Below are 27,379 nucleotides of genomic sequence, written 5' to 3'. Positions count from 1 at the left end.
TACCTCATACATGCTGTGCTGGAATTAAATAGCTACTTAACATTTGAGAGAAGCAAGACTTTAATGAAGAATGCTACAAGTTATGGACAATAATTAGTTCTCATATTTTAAAAAAAGATTACAGAAAACACCTTACTGAAATTTTTTGTTTTGTTTTGTGTGTGTGTGTGGGGGGGGGTTTGGTTTTTTTTTTTTTTGTGCCAAAAAGACAAGTCTTTAAGAATGTCTGAGAGAGACAGCAAGCACAACACAGTACAAAAGGAGAAGGGAATGTTGAGTTTTAGAGCAAGACACTAACACGGCACAATTAGGGAATCAGGCGGAAGCAACCCTTTCACAAAGAATGGAATTAAGCATTTATATTCAGTCAGGATTTTTTTAAGCTTTAAAAGTTCGGCATAAGGAAAGGAACTGGGCAGAGGAGGTAGGGGAAAGGGCTAAGCTTATCTACAATCACTGTTTTACAAAAAAACACACTGGTTCAACCACAGGAGAGGTGGAGGTTAAACCTGCCTACATAGCCCAGCAAATATTAAGAGCAAATGCCAAGGCTCTCAGGTGTAGATACTGATGTTACAACTGGCTAAACAGTTTTTAAAAGAGACTCTGATTCCACCAGGACTGGTCTCTCATCAGCCTGGATTCATGACAGATGAAGTTCCTTTGCATTTGCATCAGAAGGCTGAAGCTTTATCTGGAACAAGTTCACTCCAAATAATGCTCATGTTGCTGGTTTTAACAGGTCAGAATCGTAAGTGGCTCCTAACAGACTCCACCATTTCCTAGGAGAAGGTTCTACTGATTACCAGGGATTTAAATTCAAGCAAACCACTAAAGAAGGGAAATACTAATGATATTCTGGCACTGTACAAGCTATGTGCCTGTCATCTCTGCCAAGGACATGGGGTGGACTTGGCTTTGTTTCTCAGCTCCATGATCTTCAACAGCGATGAAGTAGAACTGGGACCTCCCCCATGTTGGAGGAGGATGCCCAAAATTCTCAGCCCAGCCCAGCTTCTGAAAGAAACAACAGACTATCAAGGGCTATTATTAGGAACCATGCTCCTGTGAATTCTGTGGAAATGAAAGCCTGTTTCAGTTCATGCCAAGTTTTTTCATGGTCCGCCAGCGATCCTTAATCATCACAGCTGTTCGGTTAACAAATGGGTAATTTTTGGAAATGGCAGCCCAGTTTCCTTCCCCGTATTTCTGCACTCCAGCCTTGACCCACTCGCTTTCTTCTGCAGTCCACTTCTGCAAAAGAAGACCAAAATATTCATCATAACCTGTCTCTCCAACTTATTCATATTTTCATGAATCCTAGGACAAGCTCAAGAGGTAAGCTCAAGAATCCTAGGACAATTAATCTGAACCCAAAAGAAGGGTGTATATTTTTAAAACAAGACAGAGATAAGTTAACATTGTAGATTTAGACATTTAATAATTTTCAATGTCCTGCCTTTCATCCTCAACTAATAATCACTTTGCATTCAAAACTTCAAATGTATGCTGTTCATGGTCAGGAAAATGTGTCAGATTTCTGTCCTAGAATCTTCTTCCAGAAAATAACTACTACTTTAACTTAGTTTGGATTATGTGAAAATTGCAAAAGACCTTTTTACAGGTGCATGGGTAACCTATGCTATGAGATGTGCGTACTTATTTTATCTCTGTTCTACCCACATAATCAGAAAAAGTCAGAAAAAGTAATTTTAAATTACCTGCTTTCTTGTTATACTGGTTGTGCTCTCTTCATCTGGTGCTGCTGGAAAACATTAAAAGTAGACTCATTTCAGAGTTAACCTTTCTCTGCACAAATCACAAGAAAGAGACATCAAATGATCCTAAAGGGAAAACTTGACTGAAATTTCCAAACCTTGAGAGAAGAAAAGATATCATTAAAGGGTAATTTGTTTTTGTCCTTGTTGGCAAGATATCAATCATTTCAGCTAATGACAATCTGAACCAAAGCAAATGTTTTATAAATAGACATTCAATAAATATTGGTTAGTGATGGATTTCAGGCTCTTTAATAAAACCTACATGATTTTCTAAAATTACTGAGGGACTGTGGCTTTTAAAACCCTACAAGTTTCTGGAACATTAATGTGATAGTAACATGCATCTATAATTCAGCTAGTGTCAAGGACCAAGGAGAATGTCCTAGCTTACCCTTGAACTTGAAATAGTTCATCCTCTTCCAACCATGTCATCTACAGGTGCTTCTTAAAGAATGCAGGGTTTAGGGCCACCAACCCCCACCGTGTAGTCAAAAATCCATGCTGAGTGCCCCAAAACTTAATAGCCTACTGTTCACCAGAAACACTACCAATAACATATAGTCAACACATATTTTGCATGTTAAATGTATTATATACTATATTCTTATAATAAAGTGAGCTAGAGAAAAAGTTAAGAAAATCACAAAAAAGTAAATCCTAAGAATACATTTAGTATTTACCGTATTTATTTTTTAAAAATGCATATAAATGGACCTCTGTAGTTCAAATCTGTATTGTTGAGGGTTAACTGTATTATATACTCCTATGTGCATAATTTTTGCTTTATAATCCCTTGCTAACTACTGCTTTGAAATAATTGTACTGTTTTATACCAGAATTTTCAAATCTCTGACGATTTTATGTAAGTAAAATGTGGTTCAATTCTTTAAACAAAAGAAGAGGATAGTAATTGTTGCTCCCCACTCAGAGACCATAGATCTGTTCAAGTTCCAACCTCTCACCATATGGTAAGACATGAGGCCTCAAAAAAATGCACCAACATTTTTTTAAGGGCCAGAGGAAGGTATACTAGTATAAAAGACATGCCACTGGAAGTCAACGAGAGCTGTTAAAAAGCTGCAAGGCAAAGTTGCATAAACATAAAACTTGGTCGAGTGTCTGCTTCAGCAGATGCTACTGTCCTAGCAGTGCTTCCTAAACAATGAAGGTGGCTTAGGAAGAGGGACACTTACAGGAGCAGATTATTCACTTTTAAATTATGAAGTATTTCATACGATAGTGGAAGCAGATTTTAAAGCTGACAAATTTGGACTGCACTGTATGTGGATGTTTTCTAGAATTTTTATCCTATTGTTTTTTTAAATAGTCTTTGCCATTTTATTGGTTTTTCTGTTACTTCCCCAATTTCCTGAGTGATCCTGATCTTGCCAACTAAGTTTGTGCCAATGAAGGTACTTTTTATGGAAAACCCTTTCGGACTGGCAGAGGTTTAAAGTTGTTGCTGTGTCGGGCAGCCTGGGTGGCTCAGCGGTTTAGCGCCGCCTTCAGCCCAGGGCCTGATCCTGGGGACCCGGGATTGAGTCCTATGTTGGGCTCCCTGCATGGAGCCTGCTTCTCCCTCTGCCTGTGTCTCTGCCTATCTCTCTCTCTCTCTAAGAATAAATAAAATCTTAAAAAAAAAAAAAAAGTTGTTGCTGTGTCACCAGAGTCTTCAGAATCTCCAAGATTATGTTTTAGCACTTAGATATTTCCATTAGAATGCAAAGTATGTGGTGGGAGAGATTCTACTGCAAATGCTATGAACTTTAGTATTAATTATGGAAAAAGTAAAGTTTCTTATTTTAGAAAAAATTATATATTGAAACTGATAAGAGATTTTTTTTTTTAATTTCTATTTATTTATGATAGTCACAGAGAGAGAGAAAGAGAGAGAGAGAGAGAGAGAGAGAGAGGCAGAGACATAGGCAGAGGGAGAAGCAGGCTCCATGCACCGGGAGCCTGATGTGGGATTTGATCCTGGGTCTCCAGGATCACGCCCTGGGCCAAAGGCAGGCGCCAAACTGCTGCGCCACCCAGGGATCCCGAGATTTTTTACTTAAACAAGAAGTGCAGGGAATGACCACATCTACCTTTTCTAACTAAAGACTTTAGGAAGAACATCAGTTACAATACAGGATTTATTAAAACAAAACCAGGGGTTTTTGTGTGTGTGTGTGTGTGTGTGTGTGTTTTGTTTTGTTTTGTTTTTTTAGGAATTCTCTTTAAGTATAAAGTGCTGCTTTGTCAGTCTCCATTGTGTTTAATAGGAAAGGGTGTAAAACTGAGTCCTCATGAATCACAATAAGGAACTTAGTGGACTTTTACTAGTTCAGAGACAAGCAGTTTCTGGAACATTAATGTGATAGTAACACACATCTGTAATTCAGCTAGTGTCAAGGACTAAGGAGAATGTCCTAGCTTACCCCGAACTTGAAACAGTTCATCCTCTTCCACCCATGTCTCTTTTTCTTCAACCCCATTAGAGCTGTTCCACTTGCCTTTGGGTACTCTGAGGGGAGATCAACAAGAGGACAAGATGTAAAACAGATTCATTGGGGTCATCCCATATTCTGTCCTTGGCTCTCTCACGGCCTGTACTCCTCCCTGTTCTGCTGTGACCACAGTTGAGATTCACTTACACACCACTCCCAAATCCTGACCTGGCCAGGCATCTCCACGTTATCGTCCTACAGGCTGCAGGCTCATCCCTCAAACTGAGCAGTGACTACATCACTATCCCCCTCAAAATCTGTTCATTTTCCAGTTTTTGTTTATTTGGTTTTGACTCTAATTTTGAAGGTCTCAGTATTCTTGTAACCTGGGATGAGAAACTGCACCTAGCCCTTCAAAGACATGCCCAGTCCTATCTCTGGACTGCACTCTCATCCTTCGCCATTCCTCTCGTCCAAGCAGTACCTGGCACCAGTATTACACTAGTTTCTTGACTGGAGTCTCTCTGTCCCTAGCCACTTCCCAAACCACCTGAATATCAGTCTAAAATACCTCATCCCCTCTCTGTTCCGTGATCACTTCTCACTGCCTCAGCTGAAGCCTGTATGGGTCGATCAAGATTATCCAGTCTGGCTCCAGTCAGTTTCTTGCTACCAAAGCCTTCTCTGTCCAACTGTGCCCCGAAAACCACATTGGCACAAACAGCAGAGCCACGCCTTCTGTTCCTCTTTTCCTTCTGTAAGCTCTGTAGTTTCCTCACTACAGTTCCTTCTGCTTGGGATTCCCTTCCCTCTCAAGTAAAATTCTACCCATTTTTTTGAGGCCTAATTCTTAATGAAGCCTGCCCTAAGTCCTGGCCCCCAACACACACAAAAAGCCCCCACTCCTCTGCCTTTGTGGGCTTGCTTCCACTTTATTAAACAGCCATTTTATAACATACCCCCTAATCATAAGCACCTTGCAGGCAAGGGCTGTATCTTTATCTCTCTACCCCAAACAACTAGCACAGGAACACATACCCTAACAGGAGTTGGAGAAATATGTGCTAAAGTAAGAACAGGATTATCAAAAAAGCTGCAAATAAATTATATCATTGAAGATCAGAGTAGTAAGCAAGTAAGAATCCTTCCGGTGAACATGAAATATTAAGCACTTGAGTGTGACCAAAAGAAGTCCCAAAACTAAAAAGGAAACCCAAACCTGAATTATTGAATAAATTAAAACTGCAGTCAGTCTTCTCTTATTAACTTTAACTGTGTCTGATTAATATTACAACTGCCCTGGGAACAGAACACCACACAGACCTCACCTCAGAACTATAACATCTGTTACAAAACAACATGGAAAGTATCTGAATTAAATTTTAAAGAATTTGTATAGATCAAATGACCTATGAAACTTGACCAAGAGTAGACAAACCTCAGTCTCCTTCCCCTACTATACACAGAAATTTATTTTTAAATTTCTGGCTGGCTAGGTGTTTTTCAACTGAGTAATGAAAGCTTACTTACAAAGTATAGATTTGAAAAAAATTCCTTGAGTCCCACGAGTTTTCTGTGAAATTACTTAACATGGCTGAGACACATGGCGAACCATCGTTTCCTTTATGTTTAAATTGGATCATATCACCCAAAATGTTATTTCTGAGAACAATTTACTTGAGACAAGTGGAAACATTACATGAGGTTTTTCCTTTTCAGGATACTAACTAGTTATGTTAACTACTATTTATAAATTAGTCAGGATTATAGTTTAAGTTTTCTACCTGCTTATCCCCATGCTGGGGTAACACTGATTTTAACTCTGGGTCTGTCAGCATATCTGCTCATTCTTCCTGCAGACGATCTGCACGGATCACTCTGATAACCTCCTGTTCCTCCTTTGAACTCAGCATTTATTTTGAGCAAATGTCTGATACGACCTAACTTCTGCTGTGGAAGAGACGGAGATCTGGGTCCTCATCTCACTGTTTGCTGGCTCTGCGGTCCTGGGGAAGTCAGGTCACTTCCTGGTCCTTACGGCCTTTTGGTAAAGTTAGAAACTGATGAGCAATCAATGGGCTAGAGAAGGGCTGTCTGGTCTCAGTGGGTTGGTAAGCTACAGCCTGTGGCTGCTGGATTTTGTACAATCTTTGAACTAAGAATGGTTTTTACATTTTCAAAGGGTTTTAAAACACACACACACACAAAATAAGCAACAGAGACACAAGTTGTCCAGAAAACCTAAAATGTTAACCCTTTGCTGGCCTTTTATAGATTGGATATGACCCTTTAAGTTGCAAGAGCCAAAGATTATTTTGTTAGTAAATATCTAATAAGCACTTGTCCTGTGCCAAGTGCCACAGACATATACAAAAACTTAGCTGTTGTGACCCTGCCCTCCTAGTGATACCCTAGTCCTGCTTTCGATTCCACCAGCCCAGCTTCCCCTAGGTCCTGACTACCTAACTGGTAGCAGTCTCCAGCCACTGCTCTTGTCTCCTTTGCCTCAGTGCTTTTTCAAAAGCCATCGATGGTAACTCATCAGGCCCTCAGATTAGCTGTATTAGAATTATTTTGGAGCACGGTTAGAAAAGCAGATTACAGACCCATCCCCTACCCCTTCTAAATCAGTACTCAGGGACCTGGAATTATGTATTTTATTAAACATTCCACAGGTAACTGTGATACGAAGCCAAGCTTAAGAACCTCTGCCTGATAGACTACAATAGGAACTCAAGACCTGGCCCATCTACCCATCCAGACATTTCTCCCTCTTCATCCTCTCTGTGCATTACACTCTCCTGCCATACAGGGTACGTGACATTTTCTGGAGCACACTAGGCTTTCCTATGACTTTATATAAGAGGTTCCTGTGGCCTAGGCCCCCGCCCCCCAATATGCTTGATGACCTCCTACTCATCCTTCAAGGTCAGCTCAACATTTGCTCCACTGGAAGACTTACTCCACCCACAACTTTGCTGAGCAGGCTCAACTCTTCTTCCCTGGAGCTCCCAGGGTAAATGCAATTCCTTTACAGCCAGGCTTTTCCTATAAAGGGCCAGATAGTATCTTCAGATTTGCAGGCCTTACTGGCTTTGTTCCAATTACTCAACTCAGTGTAGCATCAAAAGTAGCCACAGACAATACATACATGATGTTTGTGGCTGAGTTCCAATAAAACTTTATTTACAAAAACAGGTACCAGGTGGATTTGGCCCAGAGGCTGTGGTTTGCCAACCTCTGCTTTAGAGTACCCATCATACTTCATGCCTTTGACACACAAGAGAGGTGGATAGGTCTAAACCTTCAGGAATCCCTCCATTTATAAAACCACCATAACCATGCACTCTCTCTAGTTTCCTCATCTGTTCGTGGGAATAATATCGGCACTTTATAGGACTGTTGCAAGGAATAAAGGAGATCGTATATCAAATGAGCATAAAATGTGTTGAGGTCCATTTGCTTGCCCGGCCAATGACTCACTCACTTCAGATGCAGGTAGTGGTATAAACAGTGCAGATTTGTGCCTGAGCATTATCATTTAGATGTCACAGCTTCTCTGGGCATCTAGCACATGCATGTCAGAGCATAGGTCACCAAATAACTACAAAAGAGCGGTGGTAGAAATGGCAATGGCCTTGGGAGACCAATGAGGTGACCAGCAGGGTGACCAGGGGATATTCATGGAGGCAGAATCTTAAGAGGCACCTTGGTGTATGTGGTGTATAGGCCACGGACTTTTAAGTCAAGACCAAACAGGATTAAAAATCCCAAAGCCTGGTGGCTCAGTCGGTTGAGTGAGTCTCAGGATCCTGAATTCAGGCCCCACATTCAGGTTCCACCCAGTGTGGAGCCTACTTTTAAAAAAAAAAAAAGTCGGGGATCCCTGGGTGGCGCAGCGGTTTGGCGCCTGCCTTTGGCTCAGGGCGCGATCCTGGAGACCCGGGATCGAATCCCACGTCGGGCCCCCGGTGCATGGAGCCTGCCTCTCCCTCTGCCTATGTCTCTGCCTCTCTCTCTCTCTCTCTGTATGACTACATAAATAAAAAAATAAAAAAATAAATAAAAGGGAAAAAAAAAGTCTCAAAGCCCAACTTTGCCACTTTAAGCTTTGTGACTTCAGGCAAGTCAATAACTTCTCTAAACCTTCCTCATCTATAAAAATGGGGTTAATATACCAGTCACAGAATGAGGATTCTAGTGATTCAGTAAAATAATATGTGAAAAGTGCTTCTTGGCCCACAGAAAGTACTTAATCAATATCAGCATCTTTTCCCTTTGAAGGATGGATGGGATTCTCACAAGCAATGATGGAGGAATGATAGTCCAACTGTGGGGAATAAGAGGAAGCAAGAAGAGTACAGTAGTAGAAACAGAGTGGGTTCCAAAGAGAACAAGCAAACCAGTTTGCTTGGAGGAAGGTTCCATAAGAGGGCACAAAGGGTAGCAAAGCTTGAAAGTCAGGTTAGGAGTCATGACAGGGAGCAAAATAAAAGCAGTTTAACTGCTGCCCCACAGAACCTAGCAGAATGTGAGAGATTAGTAGATATTTACTGAATTTGCCAAGTCTTAATTGCTCAAAGAAGGTGCAAAACTATAAATATTCATAAATCTTTTTTAAGGATCAAAGTCTAAAGTGGCCCAATTCAAACAAATTTCTTTTAACAGAGAAGACTGATATTTAGTAGTCAGGGCACTCAGAAGTTTGCTAAAAATGAAAGCAGCGATGAGTAGGAGGCTCTGAAACCCTTCCATCCTCACTCACGCCTAGTGCAATGCCTGGAAGCCCACAGTTGGGGCTTCAAAATTGGCAGGAATGGCTATGTCGTCACTCCCCACTCCCAAGTCACATTCTAGAAGTCTGAGTAAGCCTTGGTGGTGAATAACTGAGCTGAAAGTTACTTCATTCACGGAAGCAATACCAAGCCCAACCAGGACCACCAACCAGCCCCAAAACTGCTACAAAGGTCTTCATACTTGGGATTCTTCTCCCCAGGGAGGGGTTGGTTGAGAACGTTGGGCTTGGATGGTGATGCTGGGACGACCTCCTGAGAGGAGTCGAGACTTGCACTTGGCTCAGTACTCTGGCTGTCCTCCTCCAAAACCAATCTACTTATTGTCATGCGCTTGTTCTTGGGCTGCAGTTCAGAGCCACCCTCACCCTCAGCAGGGGCTGAACTTTCATTTTCATCTTTTCTTGGTCTCTTGTTTTTGAGGGCTGGTGATGGCATGGACACTTGATTAGGAAGTACCAGATCTTTCTGGTCCAGTTTTGAGAAGGCTGCCTCAGAATCTTGTGCACTGGACAGAGTCTTGAAAGCTGCTTTCAAAGTCGTAATTCCAATGGTGGTTGGAGTACTCCGTAACTGCCTACACACAAAGCAAATATACAAAGATCAGTCTCACCATTATAGATGCTCATCCAAATACCACTTTTCCAAAGTGTAAAGCTTCAAAGGAGACAGAGGACTCTTCAAGTGGAGGACTCTTCATTTTAAAAAATAAAAGAGGGGGATCCTGGGTGGCTCAGCGGTTTAGCGCCAGCCTTTGGCCCAGGGCATGATCCTGGAGTCCTGGGATCGAGTCCCACGTCGGGCTCCCGGCATGGAGCCTGCTTCTCCCTCCTCCTGTGTCTCTGCCCCCCCCCCATGTCTATCATAAATAAATAAATAAATCTTTAAAAAAAAATTTAAAAAAATTAAAAATAAAATAAAAGAGGGGCACCTGGGTGGCTCAGTCAGTTGAGCATCTGACTTTACCTCAGGTCATGATCTCAGGGTTCTGGGATGGAGCCCCACATCTGCCCCTCTCCCTGCTCATGCTCCTCTCTCTCTCTCAAATAAATATATAAGATCTTAAAAGAAAAAAACTTAAAAAAAAATTGCTCAGAACAACTTTATAAAGCTTCCCTTTATAAGCATAAATAAAGGCTTTAAAAATGATATATAAGTTGAACTCTGGAGTTTAAACTCCAAGTGAGAGAACTTTAAAGGACTTGGGGCCAATGACACTTTCCCTCCAAGAGACTTTGTTAGCGGGTGGGCTAAACTCCTTGTGTCTGCATGAACTAAAGCAATCTTTTCCACTAAGTAAGAACTCTGTGTAGTGCCTCATAGTTACGAGTCTGTCTGGGCAACTGACAATCCAGCAATCTTACCTTGCTGTCTAGTCCAACACTCATGTGAGAGAAGGAAAAGACTGGTCTCCATTCTGCTTCCTTTCTCCTATAATACACTTAGGAGACTTTTGAGAATTCCCAAAGTTAGAAGTGTGCCACACAGTCTTGAAACAGTGAGAAACTGCCTTTTCATAAAAAGTAAGTTAATCTATCATTTGGAATAATTAGTATAGTTTAAACAAAAACTATTAGGAGAGGGCAAACTGGCAGCCTACAAGCCAAACTCAGCTGGCAGAAAGGTCTTATTGCCTAACCTATGTTAAGTTTTGTTTTTAATTGGACTAATTGCCAACATTCAAAAACTGAGAAAGCTTAAAAAAAAACAAAAACACTAGATGTCTCACACAAAAGTTTGAACCAAAGTTTGGGCATCCTTGGACATTCCCACATAGCAATAATCACATGAAGCTGAAAAGCATGCCCTCTCTGGTTCACGTTCACATGCTCTGAATTGTATTATTCTATACTCACGCCTGTACATTTCCTACTGGGCCCCCAATGGCATCTAAACTTGTGATTCCTGCTTTAACAACTTGTCTTGGGAGTTTGATTCACAAGTCTGAACACTGCATTAAGAGATCACGTACCCACAAAGAAGTACTGCACAGATATGGGCAAGACAAGGATAGGAGAACAGAGAAGCAAAGAACCTTTGAGGAATAGACAGTCAGGAACTTCTATCAGGGATATGACATCCTGTCATCAAGATTCTCATTTTCCTGGGGCATGCTCTGTAACTCCCAAAGTGCCTGGACAAGTAACCCAGTAACATTTCAGTACCAGGAGGAACCAACAGATTCTGCTCTAAGGAGACCGATTCCAACAGAACTACCCTTGTGTTTCACCAAAGATCGCAAAAGGGCACCCTTCTCACCTTACAGGTTCTCTGAGTGGCTTTTGCACAGGCTCTGGTGCTTGCTGTTTATCTTCCTTCACTGTACTTGAGGCAGCAGTCTCGGATTTCAAAGCCTTTCTGGCCATCTGGGAAAAGAAGGATGTCATCAGGAAGAGGAAGCCACAGAATTTCATTAATTCTCTTCTTTCACCAAGAACATACATACTCAACATGCAAACATGTTACAAATCCAATCTAGGCATAAAGTAGAGGAGGACAGAGAAAGGGAGAGAACTCACAAGAACGATCTCAAACGTCTTGCTTTTTCTCTCCTCAAAACATGGCTCAGTTTTTTATATTAAAGGAGAATTCAAGCAGTGCTAACCATCTTGACACTGCAAGAATTCTTTAATCTTTTGACAACAAATAAGTACATGATTGTACTTTGTACTTCCTTTTCTATTCTTCCAATCACATTCCTAATCTAGTTTCTGAATGCCAAATATACCTCTGGGGTCATGAGTAAAGTCAGACTTTTTTTTCAAACTGAGGATAACCAATGTTTCTATTACGTCTCAGTTTGTGTCTGAAATTTTTTGTATTTCCATAACCACCTTTTGCCTATTAACTCTGAAAATCCTTACTAATACCACATAAAGCTGAGTGGGCCAATCTTGCTTTAACTCCAACTGCTCATCTGTCTCCCTCTGACTGAAATGTTATATATCTCTAATCAGTCCAGTATCATTCTGTTTCAGGTATGTGTATCTGGGGATGCCTGGATGGCTTAGAGGTTGGGCGTCTGCCTTTGGCTCAGGTCTTGATCCCGGAATCCAGGATCGAGTCCCACATCAGGCTCCTTGCATGGAGTCTGCTTCTCCCTCTGCCTATGTCTCTGCCTCTCTCTCATGAATAAATAAATAAAATATTTTAAAAAAAAGATATGTGTATCTGTAACAAGTGATGTCTTTAGAACTGAGAATTCTCTTCCCCCACAGAAAGAGTAGCAGGTTATTTTCCACTTATCTGAAATACAAAAGAAAGGATGGGGGCAGCCCGGGTGGCGCAGCAGTTTAGCGCCGCCTGCAGCCCAGGGTGTGATCCTGGAGACCCTGGATCGAGTCCCACATCAGGCTCTCTGCATGGAGCCTGCTTCTCCCTCTGCCTGTGTCTCTGCCTCTCTCTCTGTGTCTCTATGAATAAATAAAATCTTAAAAAAAAAAAAAGAAAAGAAAAGAAAAGAAAAGAAAAGAAAAGAAAAGAAAAGAAAAGAAAGGATGGTAGGCCAGGCTCAAGTATCCTGATACTTGCTCCATCCTGATATTTGCTTCCTGAATATCCCAAACTATTTGCTTTGCAGATAATTTGACATCTGACAAATGCCTGCTAAGGTCACTGACACTATCCTAATCTGGGCCTGGCAGATCTGCTGTTATGAGCCAAGATATTTTTTCTTTCTTTTTTTTTTAGGATTTTATTTTTAAGTAATCTCTACACCTAATGTGGAGCTCGAACTCCCAACCCCAAGATCAAGAGTTGCATGCTCCACCGACTGAGCCAGTCAGCCATTCTGTAAATGTTGATGAATAAAAATAAAAACACAAACAAACCTCATTCAATTTTCCAATACCACAGCCCACCCTCTAGAAGACCGTGTTCTAATTCTTCCATATGCTGTCCTGAGCCTCAGTACTGCCATTCTTTCTGTTTATCACTTTGATCCAATTAAAGAATATCTTCATTTGGCTTCTTGTGCCTTATTATACTTCTAGTCACATTTTTTCCCTCCAGTTATTCCTTTTTCCAGTTAACAACCCCATCATACCCTGTCTGCCAAACTACTCTTCCTCCCAAACTGACCTCAAATTTCAGCTCCTTTGGGAATCACCATTAATTGTAAGTGTTCCCTTATTTTAGCCATACAGATTAAGCACATGTAGGAGGTATAAATGGGAAGTAAGGGGGGAACCAGGTATGTTCCATTTGCCTCTGTCAGGATCTCTGCTTCCGTATATTTAAGGCATTTAATTAAGAAACATAGTGCATATAATTCAAAGTCTTTTAGCTCTTTCCACTTCTAAAATGAGCTGTCCTCTTCTAATTGCCTGCACATCCTCAAGGCCACATCATGGTTATGGGAAGAGAAGGCCAAGGCCCACCGTGAGGAGGTAGGGCTCTGCATCATCCAGGTGACTCTCCAGGAAACGCAGCATCTTCTGTTGGAAGGTCTCGTAGGAAAAGTTCTGGATAACAGGGTGGGCCAAGTTCTTCTCACGGATAATGTTCAGGAGATCATTTCTCAGCTTCTACACAATGGACCGATATTTGCAACATAAGAAAGGAGAACTCCAGTAAAAATTCAATGATGGGGAGTTGAGACACTATCAGAACTTTCATAATCTATTAAAGGCAATCACTGGTACATATATAGGAAGGGGAGCCTAACAAAGAACAGGTCAATAATTATGGATTAGCTGCAGAGGGTACTACATAGCTGTTAAAAAAAAAGATGAGAACTTAGGATCTAAAGTACCCTTCGAGTTTACATAAAGATGTTTAAACTTAAGAAAAAAAGGATGATGAATCTCCTTATGTGGTAATATAGAAAAATCTTTAAGATAGGTTAAGAAAGCAATTTAAGAAATGTCCAAATTAGTGTGTAGAATATGCTCACATGTGCATATGGAAGAGCTGGAAGAATGGATATACGTGTGTCTCTATACACACACACACACACATACACACACACACATTTGTTTGCTTGCATATGCACAGAGCATCTCTAAAGGATAAAATAAAAAAAACACTGGTCGCCTATGAAGAGAGGAATGAGGGCTGAGTTTAGAGATGAGCTAAGCTCTTCTGTTGTACCTTCTGAATTTTATTTTGTACATGTTATTACCTTTTCAAAAAACTAAAATTTACATTTATAAAGGAAAAAAAAAAAGCAGGGCACTAACAGAGCTTTTGGCACCAGAAAATAGAGGAATTAAGCCCTCACCAAGGCATATTCTCAAGTCTGCAGGATCAGCATTTACATAAATACGGTTAGAAGTATTCCAGAACTTGATAGTTTAATACTTGGTGCTGATCACTTAAATAATGTTCTGTCACAAACCTGACAGAAATGGGCAAGAAAAGAATTTACATCAATTTGTATAATGAAAAACAAATTTTGGAAAGCCAATCTCACAGTAAGCAATCCCGGATATAAAAGACAACATGCTAAAGGTGCCGATTATTTAGATAACATTCCTGACAAAGAACCATTTCCCTGTCCCCCCACAACAAACAATGAGATGGATTTACATCATGGGAGTAAAAATGCATCAAATTTACCTGAGTTGTGGGGTCCTTGGACATATGTTTTTTCAAAATTTTTGAAGCCTTTTCAAATTCTTTGTTTTTGATACAAATAATGACAGCCTACAAAAGGGGGGAAAAAAACTTTTTTTTTTTAAACTGTTTTAATAATGACAGGTATAATCAGAGTATCAGATACTAAAATAAACTACTAAAAAGTAAAAGTGAGTCTTATATACCCAAGAACTTTTTCACATTCTGTCAAATTCCTGTACTTAAAAACTAACAATCACTGCTCAGGCATCATGAACAACAGTAAGCACTCTTCTTTCATTGAGTAGAGTAGTAGATTTTCAACATTACGCTGGATTTTTAAAAAAATAGCTGATAAAACAAAATCTGATCCTCCGGATTACAGACCATTTACCCACTTTGAATAGGGCCTCCTAAGGAAAGGCAAAATGGACAGGAGTCATCCCAGGTCCCCAGAACAATTGCATCTGTTCTTTTTGGATGCAAAAGCTTTGATATAATGGTGGGACAGAGCGGGGAGGATACACTGGGGGAGGGGGAGAAGCCATCTGCTGACCACGGAGTTCTGCGAGTTCCATTCAGGAGAGGCCTGAGGCCATTTCTGTAGGACAACCAACACAGCCTCTCACTATCCTAAACCCCAGCTGGCAACTCCAATTCAAGTGTGCAGAGAATTACTGAGGTAAACAAACACAGGGCATCCATAGGTAGCACACCAGGGCAAAATTCCAGTTAGGATGAATAAGTCTTCCTAAGCCACAGAGAAAAGGAGTCCTTTAGTAAAGAAACGCTTTACTTCAAGAAAAAAAAAAATAGAGAGAGACAAAATAACAGGGATCAAGAATTTTAAGGGATATTTTAAAAATATAGTTGTCATTTTTTAAAAAATTAGAAAAGCCAGGGAAAACTTTGGAGCACTTGGAGTTATCTAACAGGATAAAATGGCTACCCTAAATCCCATCTCAAAGAGAGGTAAAAGAAACATCATACACATAAAAGGGAAGGAAAACTGGTCTATAGCTATTTTCAGTCTTCATTTGAGGGAAGAACTGAAGAAACAGAGACCAAGAGAAGGAGGATAGCAAAGGGATTCAGTATTAATCTCTGGTTATTTTGTCTTCAACATGCAAAAGAAACTGGTGTCAAATGCTCTTGAATAGCAGGCACAACCGTAAATTCTTGCTGCCCAGGGAAGGTACAAAATAGGTCTTTTCATTTTACTCAGACGACCATTCACTTTTACATCATTTTCATCAGAATAACTGTACAAAGACTATACTTACTTTCTTGAAGAATTCAAAGGTTTTCCTTTGTATAAAATCATTTAGGTCCTATTATGTTTTTAAATTTTATTAAACATGTATAGAGTAAAATGGGCTTTTGTGGGGAGGTATAGTGTTCTGAGTTTTAATACACGTACTGACTCCAGCACATGTAACCAGCACAATGAGGACACAAAAACCATAGATCCAAAAACCTCCCTTGTGCTACCCTTCTGTAGTCACCTCTCCCCCATCCCCAACCCTTGGCAACCAATGATCTTTGCACTGTTCCATCTCTTCAACAATGTCATATAAATGGAATCCTACAGCATGCGGCACTTATTTCTTAGAGGATGTAGCCCTGAAATGCTTCTTTCCCTCTGTATAAATGCCTTTGAGATCCATCTATGTTGTTGCCTTATCTGCAGTTCTTTCTTATGGCTGAGCAGTATGCCATTATATGAACGTATAGTAGTCCTCCCCCCTTTCCTATACAAACCCACCTATGATAAAGTTTAATTTATAAATTAGGCACAGTAGATTAACAACAAACTAGAACTAATGTTAACAACATACTGTAATAAAAGTTATATGAATGTGGTCTCTCAAAATTTAACTGTTCTGTATTCACTCACCCTTCTTGTGATGTGAGATGATAAGATGTCTGTGATGAGGAGAAGTGAGGCAAACAACATAGTAGGCTCTACTGACCTACTAGTAGTAGGTCCCGTACTAGCCTAGTAGCCCTAGGCTACTACTGACCTGTCTACTGACAGTATGCCAGGAGGATCATCTGCTTCCCGACCAGCTGACTGTGGGTAACTGAAACCAGAGTAAAACTATGGGTGGGTGGAGTGCTACTGTACTACTTTTATCCATTCACCTGCTGAAGGATATTTGGGCTGTCTGCAATTTTTGATTAGGAAGAGATGTTTAATTGTTCACGTACAGGTTTGGGGGTAAACATAATATTTCTCTAAGGTAAAGACCCACAAGTGGGATTGCTGGGTCATATGGAAAATGTCTATTTAGCTTTATATAGGAAATGGCTAAACTGTTTTCCTGAGTGGCTATACCATTTTGCACTCCCACTGGCAATGTATGAGTTCCAGTTGCTCCACATCATTAGCACTCATTAGTGTATTTTTAAAAGTTTAGCCACTCTAATAGTAGGTCCTAGTATTCATTGTGATTTTATTTTTTAATTTTTTTAAAGATTTTATTTATTGATTTTTTTTTAAAGATTTTATTTATTTATTCATGATAGAGAGAGAGAGAGAGGCAGAGACACAGGCAGAGGGGGAAGCAGGCTCCATGCAGGGAGCCCGATACGGGACTTGATCCCGAGACTCCAGGATCACGCCCTGGCCCAAAGGCAGGTGCTGAACCGCTGAGCCACCCAGGGATCCCCTCATTGTGATTTTAATAGGTATTTCTTAATAGACTAAATTATGGGGACGCCTGGGTGGCTCAGCGGTTGAGCATCTGCCCTTGGCCCAGGGCGTGATCCCGGGATCCAGGATTGAGTCCCACATCAGGCTCCTTGCATGGAGCCTGCTTCTCCCTCTGCCTGTGTCTCTGCCTGTGTTTTTCGTGAATAAATAAGTAAAAATCTTAAAAAAAAAAAAAAAAAAAGACTAAATTATGTTGAACATCTTGTCATGTGTTTATGTGCCATTTGTATATTCTCATTGGTGAGGCTTTTGCCCATTTTTTAACTAGCACTGTTGTTTTTTTTTTCTTTGAGTTCTTTATGTATTTTGGACACAAGTCCTTTGTCAGATATGTGCAAATATTTTCTCCTAGTCTATACCTTGTCTTTATTCTCTTAACAGTGTCTTTCTGAACAAAAGTTTTAAATTTTGAGTAAGTCTAATTTACCCACATTTCCATGTATCAAAATTTCCTCTTATGGATGTTTTTAGTGTCATAACTAAGAACTTTTTGCCTAAGTCCAGGACTTAAGGTGTTTCTTTCACCTTCTTCTCTAAGTTTTACAGCTTTACATTTCATATTTAGATTATAATCCACTTTAAGTTTTGTGAGTTTTTGTGAGGTCAAGGTTCATTTTTTGTGTATGGACATCCAATTGTTTCCATACCATTTATTGAAGACTATTCTTTTTCTATTGAATACCTTTTCCATTGCATTACATTCACACTTTTGTCAAAAATTAATGTCCAAATTTGTGTAGGCCTATTTCTATACTCTGTCTTCTGTTTCATTAATCTTTATATATGGTCATGAGTATCTTTTTATTTATTTATTTATTTATTTATTTATTTATTTATTTATTTATCTATCTATTTATTTATGATAGACATAGAGAAAGAGAGGCAGAGACACAGCAGGAGGGAGAAGCAGGCTCCATGCTGGGAGCCTGACGTGGGACTTGATCCTGGCACTCCAGAATCGCGCCCTGGGCCAAAGGCAGGCGCTAAACCGCTGAGCCACCCAGGGATCCCCTGGTCATGAGTATCTTTAGAGTAATTCTTAAAATTGGGTAGGGAGCCCTTCAACTTTGTTCTTGTTTTACAAAATTGTTTGGGTTATTTTTATTCCTTTGTTTCATCATTTGTATTTTATTTTATTTTTTTTATTTATTTAAAAAGATTTTATTTATTCATGACAGACACACAGAGAGGCAGAGGCACAGGCAGAGGGAGAAGCAGACTCCATGCAGGGAGCCTGACGTGGGACTCAATTCGGGGTCCCCAGGATCACGCCCTGGGCTGAAGGTGGTGCTAAACCGCTGAGCCACCCAGGCTGCCCAACCATTTGTATTTTAGAATCAGTCTGTGTCTTTAGAAAAATCCTGTTGATTGGAGAAGGACAATCATTATATGGTTTCACTCATACAGGGAATATAAGAAATAGTGAAAGGGATTATAGGGGAAAGGAGGGAAAATGAGTGGGAAAAATTAGAGAGGGTGACAAAACATGAGAGACTCCTAACTCTGGGAAACAAACAAGGGGTAGTGGAAGGGGAGGCAGGCGGGGGTATGGGGTACCTGGGTGACAGGCACTGAGGAGGGCACTTGATGGGATGAGCACTGGGTGTCATACTATATGCTGGCAAAACTTCAATAAAAATTTTTTTAAAAAGAAAAGAAAATCCTGTTGAGATTGTGATTGGAATTATATTAAATCTACAGATCAGAAGGAGAGAACTGACCTTTTAACTATATTGTCTTCTGGTCCACAAATATGGTGCGCCTTTCCTTTTATTAGGTCTTACTTTCATCAGTATTTTGTTTTTCCACATACAGACACTGCACATGTTTTGCTAAACTTATAGTTAAGTATTTTTTTTCTTCTTTTTTGAAGCTATTGTAAGTGGCACTATTTTGGTAATATCATTTCAAGTCATTCACTGCTACTATATATTGGAAATATCAATAACTTTGTGTGTTAACTTTGTATTCTCCGATCTTACTATACTTACTAATAGATTTTTTAGTACACTGCATGGGATTTTCCATATAGACAGTCATATCATCTACAGGGACATTTTTTCCCCTTCCTTTCTAGCCTCTTGCCTTTTCTTCTTCTTGATTTCCTATACTGGCCAAGTCTTCTAGTATGACATGGAATGGAAGTGGTGAGAATGGACCTCCTTGCCTTGTTTTGGATCTTCAGTACAAAACATTCTATCCTCCACTATCAAGTATGTTAGCTGTAGGTTTTCTGTAGATGTCTTTTATCAGATTGAGAAAGTTCTATTCATATTTGCTGAGTGTTTTTTATCATGAACTAATGTAGAATTCTATTAAATGCCTTTCCCATATCAATTGATGGATGATACGTTTTATTCTTCTTTAAACTAATAGAGTGAAGGATACTCATTTTCAAATTTCAAACCAGCCTTGCATTCCTGGGGTTTAGTTTCCCCACTGTGCCTCATACTGCATATGCATCCAGGACTAAGCGGCACGATTTATAGTAAAAACAAAAATAAAACTTTTGCTCTAAGTTCTGGGAGGGGGATCCCTGGGTGGCGCAGCGGTTTAGCGCCTGCCTTTGGCCCAGGGCGCGATCCTGGAGACCCGGGATCGAATCCCACGTTGGGCTCCCGGTGCATGGAGCCTGCTTCTCCCTCTGCCTATGTCTCTGCCTCTCTCTCTCTGTGTGTGACTATCATTAAAAAAAAAAAGTTCTGGGAGGGTCACAGATCCATTGCCAAAGAGAATGGGTTCTCTTTTTTTTTTTTTTTTTAAAGATTTATTTGACAGAGAGAGAGAGAGAGAGAGAGTACTAGCAGGGGGATCAGTAGAGGGAAATGGAGAAACAGGCTTCTAGCTGAGCAGGGAGCCTGATGGAGGGCTCAATCCCAGGACCCTGGGATCATGACTTAAGCTAAAGGCAGACACTTAGCTGAATGAGCCCTCCAGGTCCCCTGGATTCTCTTTAGTTCTAGTGCCATTGGGCCATAGTTGCTACAACTGCAGTATTGCCTGGTGCCAGGAGAGGAAAGAAGGAAGGAAAGAAATCCTGGGATTTCTCCCACCTCCCTCTTAGATCCCTTTCTTGCTCCTCAGGCCAGAGAAAGCCTTTCTTGGAGTTCTTTCTGTTCCCACCAGGAGTGCATTTCTAGGTTTTGGAGGAACCTTCAAGTCCAGGCTGGATGACACCAGAGAAGAAAAAAATGGTATATTAATCATCACCAGTTTGGTGGATCTTCAAATTCTGGTCTTCTTCCCCATCTGCTTACTACCATTTACATTTATGAATCCTCACACAGCTGTTCCACACGTTCTGTCTAGGATTTATATTTGATTAAGAAGGACAGAAGAGAGTATGTTCACTCTGTCTTTTCCAGAATTAGAACCAGGTCCTACTATATTTCATTTGTGAAATAAGGAAATGTGAATGCTTTCAAATTCTAAATTAAAAGTCTGCCTCCAACATTTGTGCTGAGCTTATCTTTTAAAACTATTTTTAATTTCCTGGAAAGTTTTTTTTTTTTTTCCAAGAGATGAACTATTGCTTTTTTTTTTTTCATTTGAGAGTTTTAAGAAAGAAGTATAATTTCTTCTCTTATACATCCGTTAAGATTCTTAAGGTGTAAGCAATAGCAGTGGTCTCTGGCTAACTTAAACAAAAAGGAAATTCCAAGCATTGATTTTCAATAGAGGTGAGATAGGTCTGTTGGGGGGGAAACAGCAGAAAGCACATAGAAAACCAAAACTCACAGAAGGAAAGGCTAAAGAAGCAAACTCAGAAAGACATCAGGCTGTTATGGGAAGCAGAAATGCTAAAAAAAAAAAAAAAAAAAAAACTCTGACAAAGCTTTTTATTTTAAGAATTAAGGTACTGTTAATTAAGACTGTTTTATGTACTCAGGCCCCCTAAATAGGATAAGGTCCCAAAAGAAAAGAGGTGCTGTTACCAAAGGTGCAGGAGAGAATGATGAACAGCAATAAGCAACAAATAAATGCCTTTCTGATAATATGCCACACATGTTACTGTTCTCTAAGGAACCTGAGGAATTTTTCAGTTATAAAGAGAAAACCAATTTAGCCTCAATATCATCAAAAGCTTACAGAGTAAGTTCTCAAAAGTTTTTAGTCTCAGGATTCCTTTATACTTTTAAAGGTTAATGAGGACCCCAAATAACTTTTGTTTATGTGCTTTATATCACCATATTAGAAATTTAAAACTTAGGGTAGCCCAAGCGGCTCAGTGGTTTAGCACCGCCTTCAGCCCAGGGTGTGATCCTGGAGACCCGGGACTGAGTCCCACGCAGGCTTCTCCCTCTGCTTATGTCTCTGCCTCTCTCTCTGTCTCTCATGAATAAATAAATAAAATCTTAAAAAAAAATTAAAACAGAAAACCTTAAGATATTTATTAATTCATTAAAAAATAAACTCATTGGAGGTTAATGTAAAAAACATTTTTATGAAAAATTACTATATTTTCTAAGACAAAAGTTTAATGAGAAGGCTGGTCTTATTTTACGTTTTCGCAAATCTCCTTAATATGTGGCTTAATAGAACAAAGTTGGATTCTCATATCTGCTTCCCAATTCATATTGATGTGATGTGTTGTTATGGTTAAAGTATATTAAAAAATCCAGCCTCATACAGATATGAAGTTGGAAAAAGGAAGAGTATTTTGATAAACCTTTCAGAAAATTGTGGATGTTCTTTTGACTCTACACCGAACTTGGGCAAGGGAACTTTCCATCATCTCTTACATTAAAATCTTTTAGTCTAGGGATGCCTGGGTGGCTCAGGGGTCAAGCATCTGCCTTTGGCTCAGGGTGTGATCCTGGAGTCCTGGGATCAAGTCCCACATCAGGCTCCCTGAATGGAGCCTGCTTCTCCCTCTGCCTGTGTCTCTGCCTGTGTCTCTGCGTCTCTCATGAATAAATAAATAAAATCTTAAAAAACAAAAACTTGCATTGTAAACGAATCTTTTACCCATGAATGATTTTGTAATATAGTGCATTGGCCATTTAGAAAATATTTATTTACTGAGTTACGTAGATCTTCCAAATGTTGACACATTCATTAAAAAATATTTTTTAAATCACAGTTGTTAATAACCACCATCAATCTTATCAAAAAAGTCTAAGTATTGGGAAGCTGTCAAGCACAATTCAAGTTTGCCAGAATTTGAATTTTCACTTGAAAGCTTGAGTTTTATCATTGGCAACAAATACTACCAATTGTTTTATTTGAAGTGACAAGTTCCCATTGCTCTTCTGCAAGAAATGACTGCCAAATGCCCACGCCTAAATAACAAAATTTGTCAGTTCAAGTAAAAAAAGGTGTTCCATTAAAAAAGCAACTAGATCAGCATGCAACTCAAACCATGAAACAAGTGACTTCCTGAAGACAACCATCATGTTTTGTTATGTGGCAGAAATGCTTCAGGCAAACCTCCTACTTTCTCTCACAATACTGAAAAGATGTTTGCTCAAAGGTCTAGATTTTATAAAATTAATTTTACTGCTTTATCAAAGACATTCTTAATTGAAACTGGCTTTTATTAATTTTTTAACTGCAAGTCTGTGGCAATGAAGACTACAATGACTAGCAAGTACACGTTACCACTTCCTTGGTCATGTTAAGGCACCAACAATTCTACCCATCGTTACTTTTGCACCATTAGTGCCAAGTCAATGCACTGAACATCGACTAATGTTTTGGCACTGTTATGAAAATAGTTTTGATTCCTGAAGGAGTCCCAAAGACTTGCAGAAATCCCTACGATCAAAACTTCTAACTTAACAACTTACTTGATAAACTTTAACAAAAGCTTAACAGACTTTTAAATGAACTGTTGTAACACACTGTACAAAGCTTAAAATACCTCATGGTATTTTCCCAGAGATGACCATTAACAGTTTCTATGACTCTAAATGAAAAATTAAAAAAAAAAAAATGGAAGAAACAAGTAATACAGTATCATTTAATAACTAAGAGTTCAAGGTAATTGTAGCCAGCCTCTAAATGGTCCCCAAAGATCCCGACCCCACTACATAGTCACATTCCATGCACTAATCCATAGTTGGTCTGGTCTGTGTGACCAACAGCATGTGGCAGGAGTAATGACACTTCTGAAATTAGGTTATAAAAGACTGGAGCTTCCGTCTTGGGCTTTTGGTCTTCTGGATCATTTACTCTAGGGGAACCAAGCTATCATGTTGTAAGCACCTCTGTGGAGAGGCAAGGAGCTGAAGACTCCAACCAACAGCCTGCAAGGAAGTATGTCCTGCTAACAACTACATGAGTGAGCATGGGAACAGATCCTAGTTGAGTCTTGAGATGATTGCAACCCTAGCAGACAACGTGACTACATTCTCATGAGAGACCTCCAGCCAGAATCACTCAGCTGAAACACTATCAGATTCCTGACAAATAAGAGATGGTATATACTGGTTTAAGCCGCTAGATTTGGGGGTACTTTGGTACCCAGCAGTAACAGTAATAGAGTAAGTATATAACAAGAAATCTGGTACGTGTTGTAAAACAGAAAAGCAGAAGGGAGTCAACATAAGAGAACAGTTGACTATTTTAAGAGAATTTAGAGAATTCAGACTTTGCTAACAAATTTTTCATAAGGAAGGACCCCAAATGAGATCTATAAACTTAATAATAAAATAACAAATATACAGATGAAATCCCACAAAGACACTTCCAGAAAAGGGGACAGAGACAAATCTATTGCTCTTGTGTTCTGAAGGAGTTGCACTTCTGAATCAGCTACCCACTTAACAGGAATTACATGAATTACTTTGAAATGGTACCACTTCTTCCTGCCCAATTTTTTTCAAGATTTTATTTTTATGTAATCTCTAAACCCAACGAGGGGCTCAAACTCACAACACAGAGATCAAGACTCACATGCTCTACCAACTGAGCCAGCCAAGCGCCCCATGATACCATTTCTTCCCACTCAAAAGATCCTTAGCTATTCTGAAAGTAGGCACAGATTTCTCCTCCTTTGCTAGTATGTCTTTCCTGGCATTTTCCCTCCAACACAAACCTGACATACCTATACTAAAAATCTATTCTTGGAATTATTCCTCTTTGGAATTTGGATTATCTGAGCATTCTTTCCAAGACCAAAAGTAGTTCCTGCCCAAGGTCCTTAACTGAATTAACATCTGCACCTCACACATACTGGCTGTTTTTCTTCTAACAGGGTACCCAAGTACCCAGCACATAGCTAAGGGAAAAAAAGTCTTCCTTGCTAAGCAAAGTTTCATCTTCCCAACACCACTTCAGATCCCATTTTTTTAGGAGGTGCTCTTTTCTTACCAGTTTCCTTACTTTCCACCACCAAGGCAAGGCTGAGCTGCTCATCTTCAGTCAACTCTACATCTGCTTCCATACCCTTGGTTATTGAAGAAGAAGCAGCTTTTTCTGACTGGTTCCCACTGCCAGTCATGTTTTAAATAAAAATAAGTTCTTCTATGTGAAGCTACGTGAGCAATGACACACAGTCCAAATTCCTAGACACGCCAGTAGCTTTCTCCTTGTCAAGAACACTGGCTGTTCCAGCCTTCTACCATTACTGTCTTTCTAACTGGCTGATTATTCAAAGGGAATGTTCCTCCTCGAAGTCTACCCCACATTTCCCAAGACCCCAAGCATCCTCTTTGGCTTACTATAAACAAGGATGACCAAAACCTAGGCCACTTGCTTCTAGCCCTTTAACAATGCCCTTGAATGGTGTAATAACCTCCAAAATATCAGTCTTCAGTGCCAACCCATTTCCTGCGTATTGTGGCCTCTCTTGCCAAGGCCACAAGGAAGACAACCAAAATCACAAAAGCAAGGTACCTGCCATTAACACTTTCCAAGCCTGGCCTGGGAAGGGGTCAGTTGAAGAGATTTAACATCTGTGTGTGTGTCTATGTTTGAGTGTGCTCACTTGCTCTTGCCATCCCCACACAGAAAAGATAAGTACCGTATCCTCAAAGACATCTGATTTTTGTCAAAAGAAAAAAGAAGTAAAAATAGAGCCTTACAGCCTCCTTGACCAGTTTTCTACTGGATTCGACCACTGCCTCTGTCAGTGTAAATTCCGTTTTAATCATCTCCAGCACATTGATAGCTGATTCCAGCGGTGTGAGCTCAGCCTCCATATCAAAGGAACAGTCTAAGACAAAGAGCACAGTTTTCACTGTAAGCTATTTTATAAGGAGCAGAAACGTCATGTCCAAAAATACGTGTTTATCCGAAAAGACACCTGTAAATATAGTAAGATTTGCATTTAATTTGCTAACTTGCTGGCTACAAACTTATAAAGACGTTAAGAGTTCAAACTAATGAATTCGTAGTGACTATTGTTTAATAATTTCCAAAACAGGTAAAAAAAAAATTTTTTTTTTTTTTACACATGCATTTGCATCTCAAATTTCAGGATACGCACATCCTCCTCAGATACAAACGATCAGAAACTGGAGACCGTTTTTGCTAAACAGGTTTTAAGTTCAATTTAAAAACAAAACAAAACAAAACACCAAAAAAACAACTTCTACTGTGGGGGAAAATTTGGCCTTAACATAACTCACTAGATCGCAGCAAAGTTGGGGCAAGCAAGAAACAGGTGGGAGGAAATAAAAAATAGAAAAGCAGCTACGAGAACCTTAACTGGAGAAAACTAGACTGAGAAAAAGACCACTGTGATGGGAACGTAACTAGTGCACCGTAACCCCGAATCCGTCAGTTCTGGCCGTAAGTTGGAAAACAACAATGTAACCCTAAAAAAAGCCAGAGAAGAACAGAAAAAACCGCCGTACCTAAATTCTCTCCTTCTTCGATGCGCGACAGACACTGCATAACCCGCAGCAGCCGGGACACGGTGTGCTCCTTCCCCAAGGGCCTGACGAGCAAAGCTGGGGAGAAGACAGCGTTGGCTCGGCGACCCCAGCGCCGACCCCGAGCCCCACAGCGCCCCTCCCCCGGCCCGCCTCCGGCCCCAGGTCCGGCCCTCACCCTGCATGATGTCCCGGATCTGCTTGAAGTCCCCGTACCGGCTACCCCGAAAGGCCCGCAGCGCCTCGTGGAAGTAGAACTTGAGCACCCAGCGGTTGACCGCCTCCTCCAGCCGCGCCTCCCCCGCGCCCCGCTCCGTGGCGCCCCCCAGCCCCGGCTCCTGGCGCCCCCGCCGAGCCCGCCCGCCGCTGCGGGACGCCCGCCGGCCTGCCGCCCGCCCGCTGCCGTCGCTGCTCCCGCCTCCTCCCGCCATCGCGTCCGATCGCCGCGCGCCCTCCCCGCCTTCCCGGCCGGGCCGCTTCTTCGACTGTGACGCCTCCGGGTCACGTACGACGCCCGGGCCGGAAACGGGGCTTGCCGTCCCGGTTCCCGCGGCCATTACACGGACGGTGCTCTTCGCCGCCCGCGGGCTTCTGGGAGGGAAAAGACCGTACGTCCCTCACCCCGTCTCGGACCCCGTAGTTCCCAGGGTGCAGGCCGCAATGCTTGCTGGGGCTTGAAGTCCAAGCCGTCCAGGCGGGTGCAGCCTCCGGGTTGGCGGCCGCATGTCACCCTGGCTCCGAAATTACGGGACAGCTGTGAGCTATTGGGACTACGTGCAAGATGCTGAAAATTAAAACGTGCAGCTTGTTAAATACAAAATTGTGAAATATAACACACATTTTATAGAAGAAAGGTTATGAAGCATTTACATTTTTAAACAATTTATTTTATTTTATTTTTTATTTATTTTATTTTATTTTATTTTATTTTATTTTATTTTATTTTATTTTATTTATTTTATTTTATTTTTTAACAAATGATGTAAACCAAAGGCCAATCGAGGTCAAGAAGTGGATTATGAAGCACGGGACGCCTGGGTGGCTCAGCGGTTGAGCGTCTATCTTTGGCCCAGGGCATGATCCTGGTCAGGGATGGAGTCCCGCATGGGGCTCCCTGCAGGAGCCTGCTTCTCCCTCTGCCTGTGTCTCTGCCTCTCTCTCTGTGTCTCTCATGAATAGATAAATAAAATAAAATAAAAAGAAATAGATTATGACCGGCATCCCAGAGACCTCCAGACATATAAGACGTACAATTTTTTAAGTTACAAAAATACCACGTTAG

General features: G+C 40.6%; 1 protein-coding gene across 4 annotated transcripts; it reads right to left on the bottom strand.

Moving 5' to 3' along the window:
• Window positions 1–344: 344 nt before the first annotated feature.
• TERF2 (telomeric repeat binding factor 2) lies at window positions 345–26,690 on the bottom strand. Of its 4 annotated transcripts, none has more exons than XM_041771956.1 (10): window positions 26,276–26,690; window positions 26,080–26,175; window positions 25,306–25,436; window positions 14,566–14,652; window positions 13,386–13,532; window positions 11,266–11,372; window positions 9,191–9,583; window positions 4,205–4,290; window positions 1,722–1,765; window positions 345–1,254 (listed from the first exon to the last, which is right to left on the bottom strand). In XM_041771956.1, exons 1-10 carry the CDS (start codon window positions 26,652–26,654, stop codon window positions 1,096–1,098), a joined length of 1,629 nt encoding a protein of 542 aa, XP_041627890.1. In that variant the 5' UTR covers window positions 26,655–26,690; the 3' UTR covers window positions 345–1,095. The 4 variants fall into 4 exon arrangements, with proteins under 4 accessions (XP_041627890.1, XP_041627891.1, XP_041627893.1 ...); XM_041771957.1 differs by having other exon boundaries at window positions 1,722–1,762; XM_041771959.1 differs by lacking the exon at window positions 4,205–4,290 and having other exon boundaries at window positions 1,147–1,254.
• Between the last annotated feature and the right edge of the window lie 689 nt (window positions 26,691–27,379).

This window comes from Vulpes lagopus, chromosome 10 (assembly GCF_018345385.1).
Source record: "Vulpes lagopus strain Blue_001 chromosome 10, ASM1834538v1, whole genome shotgun sequence".
In the NCBI taxonomy this organism is placed as follows: Eukaryota; Metazoa; Chordata; class Mammalia; order Carnivora; family Canidae; genus Vulpes; species Vulpes lagopus.
Note: the sequence above shows the minus strand (reverse complement) of the source record. Positions and strands in the feature narration are given on the sequence as shown.

Coding starts and splice junctions, on each gene's coding strand:
- TERF2 (XM_041771956.1), bottom strand. CDS start 26,654: ATGGCCGCGGGAACCGGGACGGCAAGCCCCGTTTCCGGCCCGGGCGTC. Junction 1,766..4,204: donor TGAACTGTTTCAAGTTCGGG/GTAAGCTAGGAC, acceptor AATGTTTTCCAG/CAGCACCAGATGAAGAGAGC. Junction 1,255..1,721: donor CCAGTATAACAAGAAAGCAG/GTAATTTAAAAT, acceptor CTTCTTTTGCAG/AAGTGGACTGCAGAAGAAAG.